The following is a 21,693-nucleotide window of genomic DNA, read 5'->3' on the forward strand; positions in this document are numbered from 1 at the left end:
TTATAACTGTCATATTAGTTGTAGATAATTATACAGACCGATAATGCAAATGTGCCAATTCCTGAATTAAAAGTTACATAATTGTAAAATGACCATTTCTTTCTAATTTCTTTCTTGTTTTCTGTTATGTTGCAAGCTAGTGGGATGAATTACAGAAAAATACAGTTAAAATTATTTGGGAATTAATATTTATTTGCTGTTTCTACTGGTTATAGTTGAGCCCATGTAATGGGAACTGAGGCACAGAAGTCACTTTTCTGTCAACACCAATGGCATTATCATCATCAGTTTGCTAATGATTTGGTTAAAGTTTTTCAGTTTTTTTATTGTGTGATTAACATGCAGGCTGTGGCTCTCTTGTTTTGTGATTTCCTTGAAATACAGAAAAAAGTAAAGATTTCTTTGCATCATTTGTGTAGTCACCCTTCATTCAAGAGTACAGCTGTATATATCATAATAGGCTCATTACATTTCATTAATTTTTTTATTTATTAAGTGCTGTTCTACATCTTTTACTTTTTATGCCATACCCACAGCTTTGAAAGGCTTCTATATTGTTTGCCATGTCCATCCATCCCACATGTCCCATCCCATTTAATACATCCAATTTTCTTCATTTCAGTAACTTTTAAAGAACTTGACATTTTCAAGCCGATGTTGGCATCTATCTTTATCTGAAAAGGTCTAGTTAAGTTTGTTTTACACCAATCATTTAATTTTGAACTTTCATCAGAATGTTTGTTTCAGTTCAAAACATTTTTCGAGGGCTTGATGGATTCAGACCATTTTTTAAAGTTGTTTTAGCTCATTAGATTTTCAGTATTTGCCCAATAATTTGAACAAGTTTTAGACCCTGTATAAATTATAACTTTTCCCTTTCTTTATATCACAATTTTATGTTCTCATAATAATCTTTGAAAGACCTTGTAGATTCACAATTTGAAAATGGTTTTACATTAGGAAGACCTATGTCAAGTATGATTTTCACCATTTTCCAGAATTTGATTAAGTTGTCTCCCCTGTTTGACTTAGAACTTTGTCCTTTAATTGAAGTTTCATTTTAGCTCAGTATTATTTCAAATCAAATAGAATATGAGGCTTTACAGTATCAAGACATAGGTCAGTGACAATTTTACTAAATAATACAGAGTTATGGTCCCTGTGTTTGCTTTAAAACTTTGCTCTTAAGTGTTGCATTAGCAGGCCTTCTAGCATATTAACGTTCCGGTTAACATATGACGTTCAAGTTAACAATCATCTCTTCATATTATGATCATATTCAACAGTGATGTAAATAGAAAATTTTTATCACAGAAATCTAGAATGAAATTGATAGACATTTTTAATTCATAGCTAATCTATTCATTTCAAATAAACATGATCTTACTACTCCAACATCAGCAGTTACACATGTTGGGAAGGAGTGAATAATTAGAATTACATGAATTGTTGGATTGAAATCAATAACATTTTTATTACTATTGACTACATGTATATGTAACAATGCATATATATTTCAGTCTATTTGTTAGATATCATTTTCTTAAAACTGGAAATATTGTTACATTTTCAGAAAAAAGACACATTTACACAAAAAATTCTTGTCTTTAAATATCCCATTCAAATATTGCCATTATTCAGTCACACAAAATCAAAAATCACAGTTCAGGCTTGGAGTATGTCTTAATCAAAATGCATTCTTATAGTAATTTCAAAGTAGCCTAGATCACCTCACATTTCGGTTGTAGTTACTTAAATTTCACATACATTTATTTTACCAAAACAGGCTTGATTACCAAATACTTATATTTTTTAGTTTACTTCAGGCAACATGAGAGAGACTTGTCACTGGTATGACTAATGCAAATGCTACTTTTGATTTTTCACACTTTGGACAAGGTGTCATTGAAAGTTGTCTTCCAAGAAGTGGAGTTGTGCCACCCCAACCAAAACCTGCAGCTTCTCGCAGCCAAATGTCTGGAACAACAATCCAGGTATACTCAAACACAGAAAAAAACATTGAAAATTGTATATTCAACTTAGAGCAAAACGTGGACAAAGCCTATAGTTGCATATGTCTGACTAATGAACTTATTGCCAAAATGAGTAGAAAAGAGGTAAGTACAGTCAAAACCTGCCTTTTTTCTTGAACGTTTCTTTTTTCTTTTTATTTAGCTTTTAATTAAGGGAATTCAGTTTTTCCTAGAGTCTAACAAGTGGATTAATAATGATAATAACTTTTTATTACAGAAGGTTACTCAGTTACAGTAGCTAACACAATATGATAAATTTGGCATAACACTGAAATACTGAGTCATTCTGAAAATTGTACATACTTACAAACCCATAGTAAGTGTAAAAACATCAGTCCATATATATTATCAAAAATATAATATTAAAATTTATCTGTGAGGAAAACATATAAGCAGACAAAAGCAGGAGATATTTATATTACTTACAGCTGTTTGACTGTCTTTAAATTTCATCCATTCGAGACATTTAATAAGAAAAGTACATAAGATCCAACCTGTCTGGTGGTCTTCCACTATCCTGTGTATTTTCAAGGGGAAACAATCAATCTTAGTATCTACAACCATCATCAACATCTTTCCAAAATTTTGATCTTTCCCTCAGCCTTCAGGAATTTAATGACATTAAAGTTTTGAAAGATCTATATATAATGCATTTATAGATGTGGCTTTTCTAGCTGATTTCTAGACAAAGACTTGGGCTATCATCAAAACAAAGGTTCATTGAATTCATCTTGTTGAGCTGGATCTAGTGTAGTACTAATATTAGTACCCTTACTCCTACCTCATGGACAAATCAAGTTGAGGCTATGACATCGTAGCTAGATCTAGTGCAGCAAACCACTCAGATGTTTAAAAGAAAATTTATGATTTTACAAAATGGTATCATGGTAATAGGAGTGATTTTCATTTTGGATGTACCAATTAAGTGATAATAAGCGTAAAGCAAGAGTACAGTAGAATTCATCCAACAGCAGATCTATTGATGTTTTAGTAATTTGCAAGCTTTTCTAAATTGAATATTTTGGTTACAATATTAGACTCACTTCAGTCCCTTGTTTTAAGACTCAAGTGGTCTGGTTTAACACTGACGTTTCTTTTTTAAAAAATACAGATTACTTTCAGAATTTATCAAGCAGCTGCTGATTCAAACTACATTGATCTGTCCTGATTATTAAGTCATTTATATTAACTGGGTATGGTTTTGGATTCCATTACACAGAGTGATTTTAATTGTTTAATTTTCTTAAATTTATTTCATATTTAGGATTTTGTGCCAATCATGAGCCATGCTTATGATTTACCCAGGTGTAAGGCAGTCTTGTCTATATTTATTACCTTTATTTTGTCTATACCTTGTTTATAATGCACTGCCTTTTTATGTCTCTGATCATTAGTACTAATGATTTAATCAAAGTGTAATGCATCCCCATCTATTACAACATACAAATTTATGACTTCAATTAGTGGAACTTATGATTTAAACCATTATACAAGGAAATCTTGTATATAACATGGTGTTATATTTATGACTTTGGCCAGTGTGTGTGTGTGTGTGTCTGTGTGTGTTTCTCTCTATCTCTCTCTCTGTTTCCATATCTTTGCACCAATGAATCTTTTTTTCCCATCCTTAATGGTACCCACTGGGTGCATAAAAATGATCCATGTCAATCAAAGACTGTTACAGTTGATTTTAGATTAAACTGAGTACATCCCAAGTTTACTGAATGCAAATCAGTCAAGAATTGAGTACACATGATTCATGATTATTTATAAAATCTTACAAGAAAACACTGCTGTGTTTATTACTGAAATAGTGGACTAGGAGAACAATGTAGACTCGATTGTCCAAAGTAAATTCTTTATAAAGGAAAATTGTTCCTCGAGCTTCAAGCTTCGAATCCCAGTATGGAAGACTCATAACAGAAGAGGTTGATAATGATGCTTTGGTCATGGAATTATCATTTTCTGCAATAAATATTCACTTTCGATGGATTATCTTTTTTGAATCAGTCACAGTTGAGTCTGACTATAGCACAGTTTGCTTCAGTTTCCTTGTCAACTGAAATAACCATGACTTGTACAGGGATATGGTTATTTTAACAGACAAGGAAACAGTAAAAAACTACTCTGTGGACTGACTCCACTATGAATGATTCAAAGGACACAACACTGCATAATTGATTGTGTTAATGATATGTGTTTGAATTTCTTAAATAAAAATCTTTTTTTCCATCCTTAATGGTAACCATAAAAATGGTGTGACAATCAAATACTGTTACAGTTGATTTTTAGATTAAACTGAGCACATCCCAAGCTTAGTGAATGGAAATCAGTCATTGCAGATGAAGCATATGATAATCATTCTGAGTGGCTGGCAGAAATGTCTTGCTGATTTTGATTAGCCTGCTCAAGAATTGAGTGCACATGATTCATGTTGTTGTTGTTGTTGATGGGATTGGATTTTTAACAATTTTTCAGTCATATCGCTATGATGTCTGCAATGTGGCAGTTTATAGTGATGTCTATTACTGGGGCATCATGCCACAGACATGTAGCATGATGTCCCACCCAGTCACATTATCCTGACACTGGGCCGACCAGTCCTAACACTAACCTCTTAATGCTGTTGCAGATGCTCAAAAATACATACATACATACATATGTGCGTGGCCTGGGCCTGACGTCCCGCTTGCCAAAGGAAAGTGAAGCGTCTCTCATAGCCTCTCCTTCCCAGGTGTAGTGATCGCCGCAGGACCACTGTCTCGCTCTGCGGGGCGGGAGGTTACTTGCATATGGCCTCTCCTACACTATTGTGTCCACAGTAGCACCTTCACGCGGTGCCCCCTGTTTTAACAGAGCCTGCTGTGTGGCGCGACCGAGTACCCGGTGGTATAACTGGTTGGGCAGACTGGGCTCATTAGCCTTGGCAGGCAACCAGTCTAAGAGAAGGGAAACTCTGACCCCAAACCCGGGCAGATGAAGCTCGTTAGCCTTGTCAGGCAGTTCATCTAGGAGAAGGAAACTCTGATTCAAAACCAACCAAGTCCCATCCATTGGATTATGGCTCCACTGCCTTGTGGATATCTTTGGGAGAAGGAAAGGCTACGGGAGTAAACCCAGACAGAAAATCAGGAGTGGAGCCCCTAAGGTGGCTATGGGTCGACTACGACCTCCTTCCGGCAGCTCCTGCATCCAAACTGGTGCCAAATGTCATGCTCAGCATTCCTTTGGACCCCACCAGCAAGGACGAGAGGGGGATCTTGACGTCTGGGCAGCCCAGGATCTCTATACTCCATGCCCAGGCTTGCGCCCTGGAGAGGACACTCCAGTCTTGCTACTGAGTGAGGAAACAACACGGAAGCTGACAGTTTACGGGTTATAAGTCCCACCCGATTGGCGTAGGGAAGGGGCGCCACGGGTCAGCTTTGACGGTGGGACGGATCATCGTGTCCCACTGGCCAACTATCGCCCGCCTCAAGCCGGGCAGCAACCGGTCAATAAGGTGTTGACCCGCCATCGTCTGCCTGCTCCAGTGGGTGTCTGGAGCTCAGTGTGTTGTTCAGCATGACAAGCAGACGGTAATTCCACACCAGACAAAAGAAACAAGAAACCAATAAAGAAGACTCCAGCTCTTCGATTTGCAAGCTGGAATGTGCGCACCATGTGTACAGGCATCTCCGACGACCTCAGAGAAGTGGACGACACCAGAAAGACAGCCATCATCGATAGAGAACTCACCAGACTAAATATCAGCATAGCTGCCCTCCAGGAAACCAGGCTCGCCTCTAGTGGCTCCCTCAGAGAGGAAAACTACACCTTCTTCTGGAAGGGTCGAGAACCTGAGGAGCCCCATCAGCATGGAGTGGGCTTTGCCATCAAAAACAATCTCCTGGCCTCGGTTGAACCTCCCACAGGGGGCACTGAGTGTCTCTTGTCCATCCGCCTCAGCACTACTTCAGGTCCTGTCAACATCATCAGTGTCTACGCCCCAACCCTCACGTCATCAGAAGACGTGAAGGATCAGTTCTATGAGCAGCTGGACGAACAGATCAAAGGATGCCCCAAAAATGAACCACTATTCCTCCTCGGCGACTTTAATGCCAGAGTAGGTGCGGACCACGAATCATGGCCTACCTGCCTCGGATATCGTGGCACTGGAAAGACCAAGGAAAACGGCCAGAGACTACTGGAGCTATGCACCTACCATGGCCTGTGCATCACAAACACCTTCTTCAAGTGTAAGCCACAACACAAAGTGTCATGGAAACACCCCAGATCTCATCACTGGCACCAACTCGACTTGGTCATCACCAGGTGCTCTGCCCTTAACAGCGTCCTCTCCACCAGAACCTACCACAGTGCAGACTGTGACTCCGACCATGCCCTTGTGAGCAGCAGAGTGCGACTACAGCCACACGTACTACACCGCTCAAAACCAAAAGGACGTCCTCGCATAAACACTGCACAGATGTCAGTCCCTGCCAAGGTGGAGGAGTATGTGTCTGCCCTGAACAAGGCTCTCCAGGACCTGCCTGAGTATGACGCTACAGCCAAGTGGAACACCATGAAGGGTGCCATCTACAGTACAGCTATGTCAACGTTTGGCAAGAAGGAACGACCCAGCCAGGACTGGTTCAATGCACACCTATCAAGGATGGAACCACAAATCGAGGAGAAACGAAAAGCCTTCATAGGTTACAAAAAATGCCCTAATGAACGGACACTTGCTGCTCTCAGAAGTGCCTGAAGTAATACCCAACGCATTGCTAGACAGTGTGCGAACGAGTACTGGCAACAACTGTGTGAAGGGATCCAGCGCAGTGCCGAGTCCGGACACATCCAAGGCATGTACAGTGGCATCAAGAAGGCTCTAGGCCCTACAGTGAAAGGGGTCGCTCCCCTGAAATCCCTGACGGGAGAGAAGATCACAGACTGTGGGCAACAGATGGCCAGATGGGTGGAGCACTACTCAGAACTATACTCCCGAGAAACGTCAGTCACTGATGCAGCCCTCAGCAGCATAAAGAATCTGCCCACCATGGAAGAGCTCGACAAAGTGTCAACCTTAGAGGAGCTCAGCAAAGCAATCGACTGCCTTCCAAACGACAAAGCACCAGGTAGTGACAGCATCCCGCCCGAAGCTATCAAACGTGGAAAACCAGCATTGATTAAACCACTGCACGAGCTACTTTGCCGCTGCTGGGAGGAAAGAGTAGTCCCCCAAGACATGCGTGATGCCACAATTGTGACCCTTTACCAAAACAAGGGCGACCGCAGTGACTGTAATAATTACAGAGGGATCTCGCTCTTGAGTATTGTTGGTAAAGTGTACGCCCGCATCATACTCAACAGGCTGCAGTTGCTGGCAGACCATGTGTACCCGGAATCACAGTGCGGCTTCAGAGCAGGCAGGTCGACGACAGACATGATCTTCTCCCTACGACAACTCCAAGAGAAGAGCAGAGAGCAAGGTCAACCACTCTACATGATGTTCATCGACCTCACCAAGGCCTTTGACTTGGTCAGCAGGAAGGGCCTTTTTGAACTTCTGAGTAAGATCGGTTGCCCCCCAAAACTCCTCAGCATGATAATCTCTTTCCATGCAGATATGAAGGGAACAGTCCTGTATGATGGATCATCCTCAACTTCCTTCCCAATTAACAGTGGTGTGAAGCAGGGCTGCGTGCTGGCACCAACACTTTTTGGGATCTTTTTCTCCCTGCTCCTGTCCTACGCCTTCGACACGTCCACGGATGGCATATATCTACACACCAGGTCCGATGGGAAGCTGTTCAACCTGGCACGACTGCACTCAAAGACCAAAGTGAGAGCTGTGCTCATCAGGGAGATGCTTTTTGCAGATGATGCAGCTTTTGTGGCCCACACCGAGGAAGCCCTCCAGAGACTCGGAGACCGTTTTGCTGTTGCCTGCACGCAGTTTGGTCTCACAATCAGCTTGGAAAAAACAAATGTCAGCGTGCAAGATACCACCATTGCCCCTTCAATCAAAATCAACGGTGTCACCCTGGAAGCAGTCAACAACTTTACCTACCTAGGGTCAACCATCAGCAACACTCTCTCGATTGATATGGAGCTGGACAGAAGGCTTGGAAAGGCAAACACCATCATGGCTCGATTAACAAATAGGGTTTGGGAAAACAACGCACTGACAGAGCACACCAAGGTCCGAGTCTACCAGGCCTGCGTTCTCAGCACCCTTCTATATGGAAGTGAGACGTGGAGTACCTACATGAGGCAAGAACGCCGGCTCAACTCCTTCCATATACGGTGCCTAAAACGCATCCTGAAAATCAGCTGGCAAGACCGTGTTCCACACAGCGAGATCCTGCAGCGTGCAAGTACCCCCAGCATGTACTCCCTGCTAATTAAACGCCGCCTTCGATGGCTGGGTCACGTCCGACGCATGGAGGATGGAAGGCTGCCAAAGGACATCTTATATGGACAGCTGGCCACTGGCATGAGAAGAGTTGGACGCCCCTCACTCCATTTCAAAGATGTGTGCAAGAGGGACATGAAGGCATGCAACATTTCACCCGATGGCTGGGAAGAGCTGGCTGAGGACCGAGGCACCTGGAGACTGATGGTAAACAATGGCATATCAGTCGCTGATGCGAGGAGAGGCCCGTTGGCGGCAGAGAAACGTAAGAGAAAGAAGAACGCAACAGCAACCACAGTAACGCAGACTTCCCAGTATGTCTGCACCAACTGCAGTAGGGACTGTCACTCACGTATAGGCCTGCACAGCCACAGCAGACGATGCCAACAGAGACAAACAACACCCCAAAGGCGCTATTCGCATGGTCTTTCGAGACCGAGTCGCCAATGATGATGATGATGATATATATATATATATATATATATATATATATATATATATATATATATATATATATATATATATATATATATTAAAACCTGACTTGAAATACCACTGTTATGTCAGACCACCTGTCTTGAGAGACCTTATTCTCAATGAACATATTTATTGATTATATAGTGTTATGACCTGTTATGAGAGACCACCTGTCTTGAGAGACCATACATTTTTGGCAGAAGGGGTGGTCTTTTAAGACAGGTTCTGCTGTTTAATATATATATGATATATACGTATCATAGTCTGGCTTTCTTTCCAAAACTGTCGTTCATATCAGAATTCCAGCATGAACACCTTTCAATCAAAACAAAAGATGTCCACAGTACCATGTTATCCAGCTTAAGTTAATTAGAGCTGAAGCACATAATTAACCTGATGCAGATGTACATCATCCCAAGACTCCTGCCTTATTTTGATTTTCATGCCATGTGAGTAATATCAGGCCCAGTTGGGCTTATTGTCTGGGATTTTTTTTCTTCTTGTCATTGAAATTGAACCAAGATGGTGGCCTAGTTAATAACAATGGTCCTCCCAGCTATTCATGTTGTCATAGCATTAAAATTTCTTCTAAAATATAAAATGTTTGGTATTTAATGTTTGCACAACCAGCATTATCTAAGCTAGATTTCATTTTATTTTTTGCAGCTTGAGGACTTTTTCCAAACAGATTTGTTTGTTGAATGTGAATTTATGCAGGAAGAGAAACAAGTTTTAATCAAAGGAGCTCAGAAGCATGTATTCGAAGCACAGAATTTATTTCACAAGAAACTGATGGACAGAGTCCGCCAAGAAAATGAGAAAAGGGATGCTGAACAGCTGTACCAAGTAGTACAATGGCAATTTGAGGATGTTACAGAGGATGGGGTCAACTTAGTTCCATACGATGAGCTTACTAATTATCGGATGGAAGAGGCTTTTAAGAGAGGTAATGTAGATCTCGAGTTGAAAGATCCTACAAAGAAGAAGGTCTATGTTGTGGACTTTAAGAACTGTATTGAGTATGACAAAGAAGATGATGAAGACACAGTCAAGATTGTTCGAAAGGATATATTGAAAGGTAAATCCTCTAGGTGTATATTAAAACATTTTAAAATGATGATAATGATAATAACATTGATGATGATGACCATGATGACAAGCAAATGATGATAATGACCACAATAATGATAATGACATCGACATCACTAATGGGAAGAACATCAGTGATGATAATACGTTTTGGATCATCTTTTCTATCCATCTGTCTGTTAGTCTATCTCTTCACTTCTCTTGTAACAAACAAAGGTCAGTAACCCTTACATAGAACTGGAGACGATATCGATGATGAATTGCCTATCATTTGTATGTGTGCCTTTTAAAGGTTTATCTTTTCAAATGCACTTAAGGCAGAGTTATTTCCCTTTTCCATCAATTTTTAATCTCTCCTGTGGCATATCCCAGCAAGCAGCATAAGAATACATGTGACAGAACAAAGATATCACTCCAGTAGATTTTTAATCGACATAAATTTTGTATTTTAATGGTGTTGAAAACAAAATAGATGCAATTTTCCATTATACATGCTATTTCATTTTACAATAAACAGCAAGTTTTGAATATGAATCTGATTCTGATGGAAAATAATATAATTTAATAATTAATACAAGTCAGTGTATTGTCAGCTAATTGAAGAAGGAAGCATTGCATATTTCATAGTTCACTGAGAAGATGTTTCATTTAAAATTCACAGGTACTTTTAGTTTTCATCACAAGATTACAGACAGGTGGCTGCTGATTACACTTTTTCTGGTCATGAATCAATTTATATTTTGTAAAGAATGGAGTATATCCTCTTTGTATCAGCAATGAGTAAACAACTATGCTAAGTCTGCAAGAAGTTAAAACTTCATTATTCCTGTGCCTGGCTTTTTAAAGATGCTTTCTGCTCTCCAGTACTCCATTAAGCTAAGTTCCCTGAGGATGAAGTTCCTGAGCTGGATTTAAGATCAAGGGTTTATTTCTCTTCTTGGCTTAGATCCAAAAATTTATTGGCTAATTTCACCACTGTAGATTAAAAAAAATAATGAGATTTTGACCTAAAATAAACAATAAAAAAATACATGGTGAAGATGATTTCACCATTTTTGAATACCAAGAAGTCTGGTTTAAATAAATCAAAGATGGACTAAAACATTCAGCATTTTATCATACCATTGATAATTTACCATATTTCATGTTATTTTTCATACACCAAAAAATAATTAATTTTAGTGTATGAAAAATTATATGTAAAAAAATATAATTATCATTTTGTGGTAATGACCGTGTATGAAAAGTAAAGGATCATGCCCAGACACGGCCTGTGGAACACACGACACTCGACAAGCTAACGTACAAAACTTATATACAAATCCGGTCTCATTCTGCTCTCAATTCAAGAATCTAATTGTTGTTATGAGAGAGAGAGTCAAGAGAGAGAGAGAGAGAGAGAGTACTCTTTATTGTTCTGTTTTCTGTCATTTGTGTTATTTCTTATATGAACACTACAATGGCACTATTATATTCCATTGGCAATTAAAACCTGAATAAATAAATCATTTTGTTTATAATTATGAGATCCAATGTCACTGTGCCACATGCAAATGTAATATACATGACAATTAAATATGCTTGACCTTTAGCTTGGTCTTTTCCAGTAAATACTGGATTGAAGACCAGATTCACTTCTACAGATCAAATTAAGGAAGCTCTATGTAGGGAAATGAGGCTACCCATGGGGTATTGAAAATATGTACGACAAGCCCATAAGCTCAAGAACAATGTTAATCTACTGATACTTGTTCTGAAGCCAGTTGAAAAAAAGGCAAATGAATTTAAGAGAGAGAGAATAACAAAGCAACGTGTATAAAATATATTTTTGTATTATAAACACATTATTTTCAAGGATATAATTTGTGATCCAACGTTGGACGAATGCACAAAGTAAATGCAAAAACATGATGCAATGAAACATTTATAATTTTCAAGAGTTTTACAAGTCTTCCAGCTCAAATCCCTCAATCCATTCACATTTTTCGTCACTAGAAAGACAATAGAGCTGAATTGTCACTCCTAATGTAGTGGTCCTCTCTACCATTTATTACATTTGAAAGGCCATTAGCTTTGAAGCTACTGATTATCATGTCCTTTTTCTTCTTTAATTCTTCACTGGCTTCAAAAATCTAGTCAATCATCTGCTGCTTTGAAGGGGCTGGAATTTTTTGGGATGCCTCCTTACCAGCTTCTCTGGTTGCAATATTTTTGGAAGCCTGGTCCTTCATGTATGTTGACCATTTTTTCCACAGCAGTCCCTTGAAAGGCTTATTTAGATATACATCCAGTGGCTGTAGTTTACTTGTGCATCCACCGGGGATTACTGCCATTGTTGTTCTGGATTTTTTCATGGAGTTTTTTTGCTTCATCAATCAAATGGCCACGGAATAAATCCAACACTAGGAGAGAATGTACGTGCTTCATGTGTACTTTCCAAACTTCATCAATATAATCCAACATTAGGTGTTCATCCATCCATGCTTTTTGTTGAACTTTCACTACAACATCCTTTTGGATTTTTAGATTTTTAAGTTTCTTTTTCCTCGAAAGATTATCATGGGTGGCAACAAGTCACCGGATGCCAGGCATGTCAATACACAAGTTAAATGGCGCTTGTCACTACCGGTACCTCTAATACGCACCTCTCTCGTTCTGACTTTATAAATTATCTTCCCTGGAACCAAGTCTAAGTACAATGGCGTTTTGTCCATATTTTCAATTAAATGTTCATCAAATTCCTCATCCTCCCACAGCCTTCTTATATATCTGGTAAAGCAGTCTATTTTTTCCTCTAGGTCTCGAGGTAGTTTTTGAGATATTGAAGTTCTACATCTCAGTGCAAGTCCATTTTGCTTGAAAAATGTATCAACCCATCCTCTTGAGCCCTGAAACTTTAGATTTTCCTCCTGAATAACTGCAGTAGCATAATTTTATAACATCTCAATTGTTACAGGCACGTGATGGTCCCGCATACAGAGTAACCATGATAAAATTTCCTGCTCCTTCTCATGCGAATACGTCAAGGGTCGGCCAGCACCTGGGATAGATCCTTTCTTTGTCCTTTGAATATTTTTCAAAAAATCCATTTTCATCCAGCTTGATGAAGTACATGGTTTAAGGTGGTACTCTGCAGCTATGGGCCTTATTCCCATAGTTTTGCCTCCTCAATAATTCTTGTTTTATCGTTAATGTCCCATTTCTTATACTGTCCTCTTACTGGTGACTTTGCAGTACCAGGAAACTGGCTTATATCCCTCATATCTTTGCTGTAGTCCTCTTACTGGTGACTTTGCAGTACCAGGAAACTGGCTTATATCCCTCATATCTTTGCTGTAGTCCAGCTTGTCTAATGCAGGCTCAGGAAATTTTTCAGCAACAATGGGCACCTTTTCAATAGTATCTTTTGGTATGATGGCATTATCTGCTGCATCAGTATTTGATTTGTGCAGTTCAGCGTCATCTTTACATTGGCGATCTTGGTAACTGAAGTAACAGACAGGTAATGGGCTTCACCGTTGTCTTTTCTGGGCCTTCCAGGTCCAATTTTCTGCCTTTTGTTTGGTGGTTCAGTGCATTTAGGTGGTGGTGGGATAAAAGGAAAACTTAATAATGAAGACATGACCAGGCACAAACAGACCAAGCTCTTTGAAGATATATATATATATATATATATATATATATATATATATATATATATATATATATATATATATATATATATGAAAGTCACGGAGTCAGTGACTTTTGCATTTATGATTAAAACTAACTGGGGTTTTATAGTTTTTATTGCAATACTATATTGAGACATTAAGATTAATTGCCCTGTGGTCTTCGCGTCTTCCTGTACTGAGATATTATTTTTACTGGATAAATAAACTCAAATGGCTTCTGAACTCATTTTTAAATGCACACGTTTCTTTGTTACACTGACTGACGTAATCAAGAGCGCTCATTAACGATGTTGACCAGCTGTTAATGAATTGCGGTATATATTGTATAATGACAATAACAGAACAAATATGTCAGTCATTATATTTTCTCGCTGATACAAAAGACGAAGTAGGGCAATAAAATGAATGTGAATAGATTCTCAGTTAACAAAACAGTTGCCCTCTCTGAGTAAGCTGAGCAAAGGGCTTTCTACACACTTATAATTGGTGAATATGTCTTTAGTTTTTTGTTACTTTTCATTATTAGATGCCTCGGATACACATTTACACGAAGATAACAGATAATTTAGGTTTGTTTTCACTGAGGAAACAAATATTTATATTTCTCATATGGGATTATATCAAATATACTTGGCAAAGAATAAATTGGTTGTTTTGCATATCTAAGTGATACATCAGCATTTTTTTCTGACTCCATTTGAAACGTGATGCAAATAAAAATAAAAATATGTAGTGAAATGCAATAATAAAAGAAAGAAATTGTCAATGACCAACATGCATGATTATAAACAACGATTGTTATATTGCGTAAATCTCTAGTTTCACTATTTGATGCCTCAGATAAGAACATGCCTAAAGTTAGTCACTACTCATAACTTGCTTAGCAAAACAATACACTGGTCATTTGATGTACCTAAATCAAATTCCTAAATCAAATTTTGGTATATTTTTTAACCCGTTTGAAATGGGAACCTGTCTTCAATTTTAATAAAATGAAATAAAAATAATTGAGAAATAAAAATGCAACTAAAACAATGATGTTATCTCTTATTCTTAACTGTAAAATTTAAAGGGCCATACTTTTTTATCACTTTGGCAAAAGTGAATCTTCACAGTAGATTGTTTTATGTATGAAAAGTACATGTAATAGGATGATCAAAAAAATATTAAATTTTGTGTTCAAAAAAATATGATAGAATTAATTATTATTATTTTATGGCTTGATGGTGTACAAAAAATTAAAGGCTACGAAAAATGACATGAAATATGGTAATTCATCCATGAGGCATTAAACTTCTGACTCCTACACATATTTAAACTTTTCTGTCCCAAATAGGGTTTTGGGGGATAGGGCCTGAGCAACAATGTGTGTTGTTGTTATCCAATGCCTTGAATTTCTGTACTATGTCTGAATCAGAAAACAACTTGAACAAGTTTAGAAAATTGAGGAATGGTAAATTATGCTTTGCAACAAAATTTGCAAACAAAATCACTGCAACTGACACTTTATCCACCTTTGATCCAGTCTCAAATAAAGCCTTTAGTATTTTAGTATTTCTCTTAAACCATCTTGAACAATGCAATAACAAGTAAGCAAGTAAAAAAAAATCAAATTACTTGCTCAAGTGTTTCTGATGAAATCAGATTTGTCTTTCTTTCCTTTTTATTTCATCTTCATCCTAGGTCAGCCAGTTATTTTTATTATACCAAAGACTCAAAAGCCATCATGGACCACCTTTGATCCTTTTATTACATATAAATCCACAAAAAAACATCCCACATTTGGCCTTAGTCTCTCCAGATTACAACAGTAAGACAATCAATTTACAACTTGTTGTGTACACGTTGGATTTAATCTAATTACTCAGCCATGCATCATTGCACCAGTTGTTGCACTGCAATAACAGTTCTGGTATCTATTAGGCTGGTTCTGGCCAGTTTGTATAATGTGTTGATAAAGCATGTAAATAAATTCTCCATTGGTTTTGTAAAATAAAGGAAAAAACTTTCTTAAAACATGGTAGATTTCAGCAATATAGTAGTATGCACTGTAGATGGCCTTTAAAATTGTATTGATATCCTACTGTAGGTAGAATCACATGTATGTATGAAACAGATTTGAATGCAGTTTCACCAAGATGTGTCATTTGTTGGTTTTGTCTTGTCAACTCCATTTTGGATAGTTACAGTTTGTGATAATTAAGTTCAGGTCTTCATGTGGGGTGTTGATTGTAACTTATACAGATCAAGAACCAGTCAATATATTCTGATTCTGTTTGGTATAAACATTGTTTCACAGATATGTTTGTCTTGACTGGCTGAATTTGTTTGCACTTTGATGGCAATATTTCTAAATCAATTTTGATCAGAATTAGAAAATATGTTTTTGTCATTAAGATCTTGGACATGTTTGAAAATAAGCAAGATCCACTCATAATAATATTAGTTTGGTGATCTTATATCTGATTGGCTGAGCTTGTTACCACTTTGAATGCCATATTTCTGAATCAGTTTTGATGAAACTTGGAATATAGGCTCATATGAACAAGATCTTAAATATGTTCAGAAATGAACAAGATCCATGACAGTCCAACATGCTGTAGCTGACAGACTTTAGGCCTGAAAATCCTACATACTGTAGCTGACAGACTTTAGGCCTGACAGTCCTACATGTGACTAGCATGTCTGTAATTTGTGTAATGCTCATACTTTTGCTAGCAATAATACCGATCGACAGTCCAAAGGTATTGGCATGATTTAGGGTTTGTGTGACATGTAGTGATATATTAATTATGATCAGGGCCAGATGAACCCATAGGCTAATAGGGCTATAGCTCTCCTCTATGTCTTCCATTCCATATTGGAGTAACAGCCAATTGTAACACCCCTCCCTCCTATTAACCTTAGGTTACTTATAAACTTAATCCAGCCCTGACTTTAGTGTGCTGGACCCTTTGCAGTATACCATTGCTAAGAGCTCTTGTTGTTTTGGCGATGTGATAAGATGTGTTTCTGTCAGAAAATGTTTCACATCTGTGGCATGTCAGATTGGTTTTGATATGTAACAAAGATGAGTCATAGTATGGCATGTATTTTATATATATTGAAACTGTTATTCATTATAAGCAATTCCTATGCATGCAGCAAAAATGCAGATAATTTATAAAAAGGAAGTAATGGATCAAAAAGTTCTGATTTTCAATCTTATTTTGGAAGAAATGATTGGATTTTGTTATCTAGCTTATTCATGTTCATTATAGCATGCACACATTCACATAGTCATTTTAAAAGTGGTGTTAAAATGTGATCATCATTTATGTTCAAATCCGCATTAAAAAAATAATCAGTTATTTCCAAGTTTCACCCACTTGTAGAGGTTTTATTCTCTGATTGATACGTTTTGTTTATCTCTTTGACGTGACTTGCATTAATTTCATTTACTGTCTACAGCAGTATATTTAAAATAATATATAAATTTAGGAATGCTTCAGAATTGAAATTGAAAATGACTTATTTCAGAGAAATCATTTCTTTTGTTCAGAGTTGATTTTATGGTGTAATCTTGCTCCAAAACCATAAGATTTTTCTCCCCTCAAATAAGTACTGAACATTCCATTACACTTGGCCATAAATACAGTGATGATAAAATTTTATGCATCATTTCAGATAAGGCCAGTTCTCTTCCTGATATTTGGATGGAAATGAAACCTGACGAGAACATAAGACTTGTAAATATTCAGAACCAAGACCCAGAGTACACAAATCTGGAGACTACTTTCATAACAGAATGCAAGACTGGATCTTATGCCAACAGAATACCTAATTTGGCAAATATGAAAGTATTAAAGGTATGATTACATTCTTTACTTGATTAGAAGTGTTGCTTAATAGCATCAGAGAGAGAGAGAGAGAGAGAGTGGAGCTTTTGATAGATATCTGAGAGATGTTATTTAATGAATTATTTTACTGGTCTCTCATTTTCAAATTTTAGATTCAGCGAATACAAAACCGAACTTTGTACCAACAGTATGCAGCCAAAAGGCAGCTAATGATGCAACGCTACAAAGACAAGCAGAACATCAAGGTGGAATGGAAAGCCTGGCATGGGACAGCAGAGAAAAATGTAGAAAGTATCTACACTCATGGTTTCAACCGCAGCTATTGTGGCACACATGGTAAATGATTCTTCATAATAACTGAAATAATTGTGCAATCACAAAACAGGATTTCACTTAAACAACTCATCTCACATATCTATGGTACCAGGAATTCTTTTTCAAAACTTTCCAGTATAATGTAACAATGATGTCAATATTTACACTTTTAATGAATTAAAGTGGTGCATATGTTTTGCATATGCAGACAGGACAGTATTTGAACTGTTTAAAAAGATTTAACTAGCCATCTTTTGTTTTCTAGTGACGTATAAATGTAACACAAAAGCAGATTCAGACTGTTATCTGCTGATGCAGATAAAAATTTATTAATAATAACTAAAAATGGAAAAATTTTGAAGCAGTGTTTAAGTAGAATTTGTGTGGGAAGGATAATTGATAATGTAAAGTTTAATCACATGGATGTATTATCAAACTGGATAGAGAGTTAAAATAATTCCCAGCTGGGAAATGAACCCACAACCCCAGGTTATGGCTGCCCATTGCCTTACCTATGTATATCAAGTCTTGTACCCATTTAACTTCTCTTTGAAGCATGCATCACCAAGAAAGGATTGAACTTGGACAGAAATTCTTTTCAAGGCACATGTATTTGCTTGGTATAAGGCAAATAATTCACTTTTAAAATGTGCATTCCTTTGTTAAATGAAACAAGGTATAGAGGAATATTACTGGTAAGTTAAAGCCGTATGACAGTGTGGAAAGAGCTCTCTTTATAAACACCTTAGCATTTGGTCATGTTACCCAAATTCTGTAGACAGATACTATAACTGGGTGACACAAAATGTTTTGTACTGTGGTATACCACTATATTTTCTTTAACATACCCTGCAATGTACCATGGTATACTGCATTCATATTTGGAACCAACAATTTAACTTTCTGAGGCAGATAAAAATATATCTGGCTCTCAGATTGGTGGAATAAACTTTCTTCTTCTGTTTTAAAGTAAATTAACATTATATCCAATATATTATTTGAACAGATTTAATTTTGAGATTTAAGAAGAAAAGCTATCTTGGCTCAAATGAAACATGCAGCCCCACCTCTGAAAATTAAAAGGTAACCCTTATAGTCGATGGATTTACTATGTATATGTTAATCTTTGAATAAGTTGTCATCAACAAAATACCCAAATTGTGATGTTCAAGCCTTCACTATACCAGACACACAGCAAATGACATTGTTCTGACATTAGACAGCTTGTTGATAAAATTAGGATTTATTGACAATAAAGCCTACACTTTACTAGCTACACTACTGATATAATAGGGAAACTTTGAGTGGAATGCTAACAACCAGGACAAGATGTTTATCAGAGAGGGCCAGTAAACATAAAACACACTGACTCTGCAAACAATAAAAAAGTATCTTACAAAGGAATACATGTATTTAACATATTAACATATGCTAGCAAATAACACAAAAAATGAAATTATTTTCTTCCTGTCAATACAAAAGTTTTGCTAAAACTGGATTTGGTCTGAATATTTTTCACAGCATCCCATTTAGACACCATGACATTTTTTCACAACATCCCATTTAGACACCATGAATAGTTGACACATGTCATATATGTGTTTAAAGGTGTATAACTCTAACTAAATTTCTGACAAGAACAACTATTTTATAATGAAAAATGTATTATTTTTGGAATTCTTTTGTCATGAAAGATTTAAACATGATTTTAATATTATTACATTCAAAAAAGTGCCTTCCCCCCGGGGGGTATATGTTTTACTGGAACAGCCCTAAACATGATTTTAATATCATTAAATTAAAAAAGGGATTACTTTCGAATTTACTTACAATCCTTTCTGATTGAACTTACTGAACTACTGTTATCTATATATAATGTATATTCTTTGTCCATATTTGAGCATATAGCTTTTGCCTATCTGACTTTTGTCATGTTTTTTAAGATATTTACTAAACTTTTAGTTCAAGACCTAGCCTTGTTTATGACCTTGGAATGCTCTGAAAGCAAATTTGTTTACAGTTTGGAATTTGATCAGAAATTTTTGTTTCTGTTCTATGTACGATCATGTGAAATCTGTGCAAATATAGACATTATAAACAAACTTTCATTCCCATTTCATATTATTTTTTGGGAACCTATGATCAGAGTTTGCATTTGTGCTCAGATATAATTTTGGAAGAATTATTTGCTGATATTCTTCATTGGAATTACAAAGTGTTCATTAATCTTTTGGACTGAAACACTACTTTGAGATTATTAAGAACTCATTCAAAGACATTCTGGATTACATCTTTGTGTTAAATTAAGACATTCAAGTCTATTTGAATTCATTTTGAAACATTCTGTACTTTTGGACTTGAGAGAGGACATTTAGGATTATTTTGGATTTAATTCACAATACTGTTAAGTGTGTTTTGAATTTTCACTTTGTCTTCTAGGGAAATAATATGTATGTTGAACTTTGCTTAAATTGTTTGATTCACTTCCTTTCTGTTATATATTTTAAGACCTAGAGTCATAACAGAAATTGGGGGCTTACCCAGGATCTGAATTCATTTGAAACATTTTAGAGACACTTAAAATTCTTTAAAATTTTAATTTATTTTTTAAAATAATTTTCATTGCCTCTGGTAAAGATTTAATTTCATGCATTTGAGAAATCCTTCATGAAACAAACAAACATTCACAATGTTGTCTAACGTGGATCAGTTTGTTTTAAATCCTACCTTGGAAGGGTTTTGATGTTACCAGAAATATTAAGTTAGTACCCCCTTTTCAAGAAAAAGAAGTTAATAAATACTTTCCATAGCTTTAGAAAATTGCTGAAAACTTATCATTTAGAAGTCAGTAAGACGTATCACAAGATGTTGAATGAATTTTTAAATTTATTTTTTCTTCATATTAAGCATTTATTATAATTACAGCAGACCTAATTCACTATACATTTTTAATAAACGTAATACATTGCCTAGCGTGGAATGTCTTAGAAATATCCCATCCAACAGACTTCATCTATCTCCTGTCAGAAGGGAAAATCGACCATTCCAAATAGTTTGAATGCAAGACACATTTACATTGCATGTTGAAAATCTGGAAATGAAATAACTGAAATTCTGCTTTTGATGACACTCATTTTTTTTACTAGGAGACTCCACTGAGTAATACATTTTGTTGCAATGAAGGAAGTAGATAAGATCCAAACTTTGTTGTAATTTTTGTCCCAGTGAAGGAAGATCCAGACTTTTTTGTTGTAATTTGTTTTAAGGTTCAGATTTGATTAATTTAATATATTTTATTAAAAGGTTTTATTTCAAAGTTTTATTGACATCAGATAGATGACACATACGCTTAATATGTATTTGTACTATATATAGCTCTAGTAATTAAATTTTCATTGATGTAAGATGAAAGAAAAGAAAACACCTCTCATATCATACCATTTGATCACGCATGAGGTGACATTATATGTTAAAAACACATTGTACAATATTATGTACATCATGCTTTAAAATATGCATTTAAATTATAACACATTTTGATTGTAAAATATTTTTCCAAATTAAAGTAATCTTTAATAAAGTCTTTCAGCCCCTCTAATTAAGATATAAACCTTTTCATTTTACCTATATAGATGTAGTATTTGGCTAGAAGTAAACAAAAATATAATGTAAAATATGTTCATGTAACCTACATTCAACTTTTTGTTGGCTTACTTTGACCAAATTAGTTGTTGAAATGAACTTGGCAATAACCATGATTTATAGATGGGAAAAGTAGATACATGTACTCTTACTATAGTATAATACAGCTACTGAAGTAAAAAATTTAAATATAAATGTCATTAACCCAAATTACTCAAATAAAAACT

The 21,693-nt window shown here is 36.3% G+C and overlaps 2 protein-coding genes across 2 annotated transcripts in view; both read left to right on the plus strand.

Moving 5' to 3' along the window:
* LOC149795593 (uncharacterized) overlaps positions 1 to 1,857 on the plus strand; it is a 27,897-nt gene extending 26,040 nt beyond the window's left edge. Inside the window, exon 9 of the mRNA XM_089963824.1 lies at positions 1,817 to 1,857. Coding sequence (XP_089819950.1) covers positions 1,817 to 1,857 — 41 coding nt within the window. The remainder of the gene's footprint in view (positions 1 to 1,816) is intronic.
* LOC149795594 (protein mono-ADP-ribosyltransferase PARP11-like) overlaps positions 1,854 to 21,693 on the plus strand; it is a 27,509-nt gene continuing 7,669 nt past the window's right edge. Inside the window, exons 1-4 of the mRNA XM_089963825.1 lie at positions 1,854 to 1,994; positions 9,574 to 9,985; positions 17,337 to 17,518; positions 17,662 to 17,845. Of these exons, the coding sequence (XP_089819951.1) occupies positions 1,854 to 1,994; positions 9,574 to 9,985; positions 17,337 to 17,518; positions 17,662 to 17,845 (919 nt within the window). The remainder of the gene's footprint in view (positions 1,995 to 9,573; positions 9,986 to 17,336; positions 17,519 to 17,661; positions 17,846 to 21,693) is intronic.

This window comes from Sinohyriopsis cumingii, chromosome 7, assembly GCF_028554795.1.
Source record: "Sinohyriopsis cumingii isolate HCF-2022 chromosome 7, ASM2855479v2, whole genome shotgun sequence".
NCBI classification, from domain to species: domain Eukaryota; kingdom Metazoa; phylum Mollusca; class Bivalvia; order Unionida; family Unionidae; genus Sinohyriopsis; species Sinohyriopsis cumingii.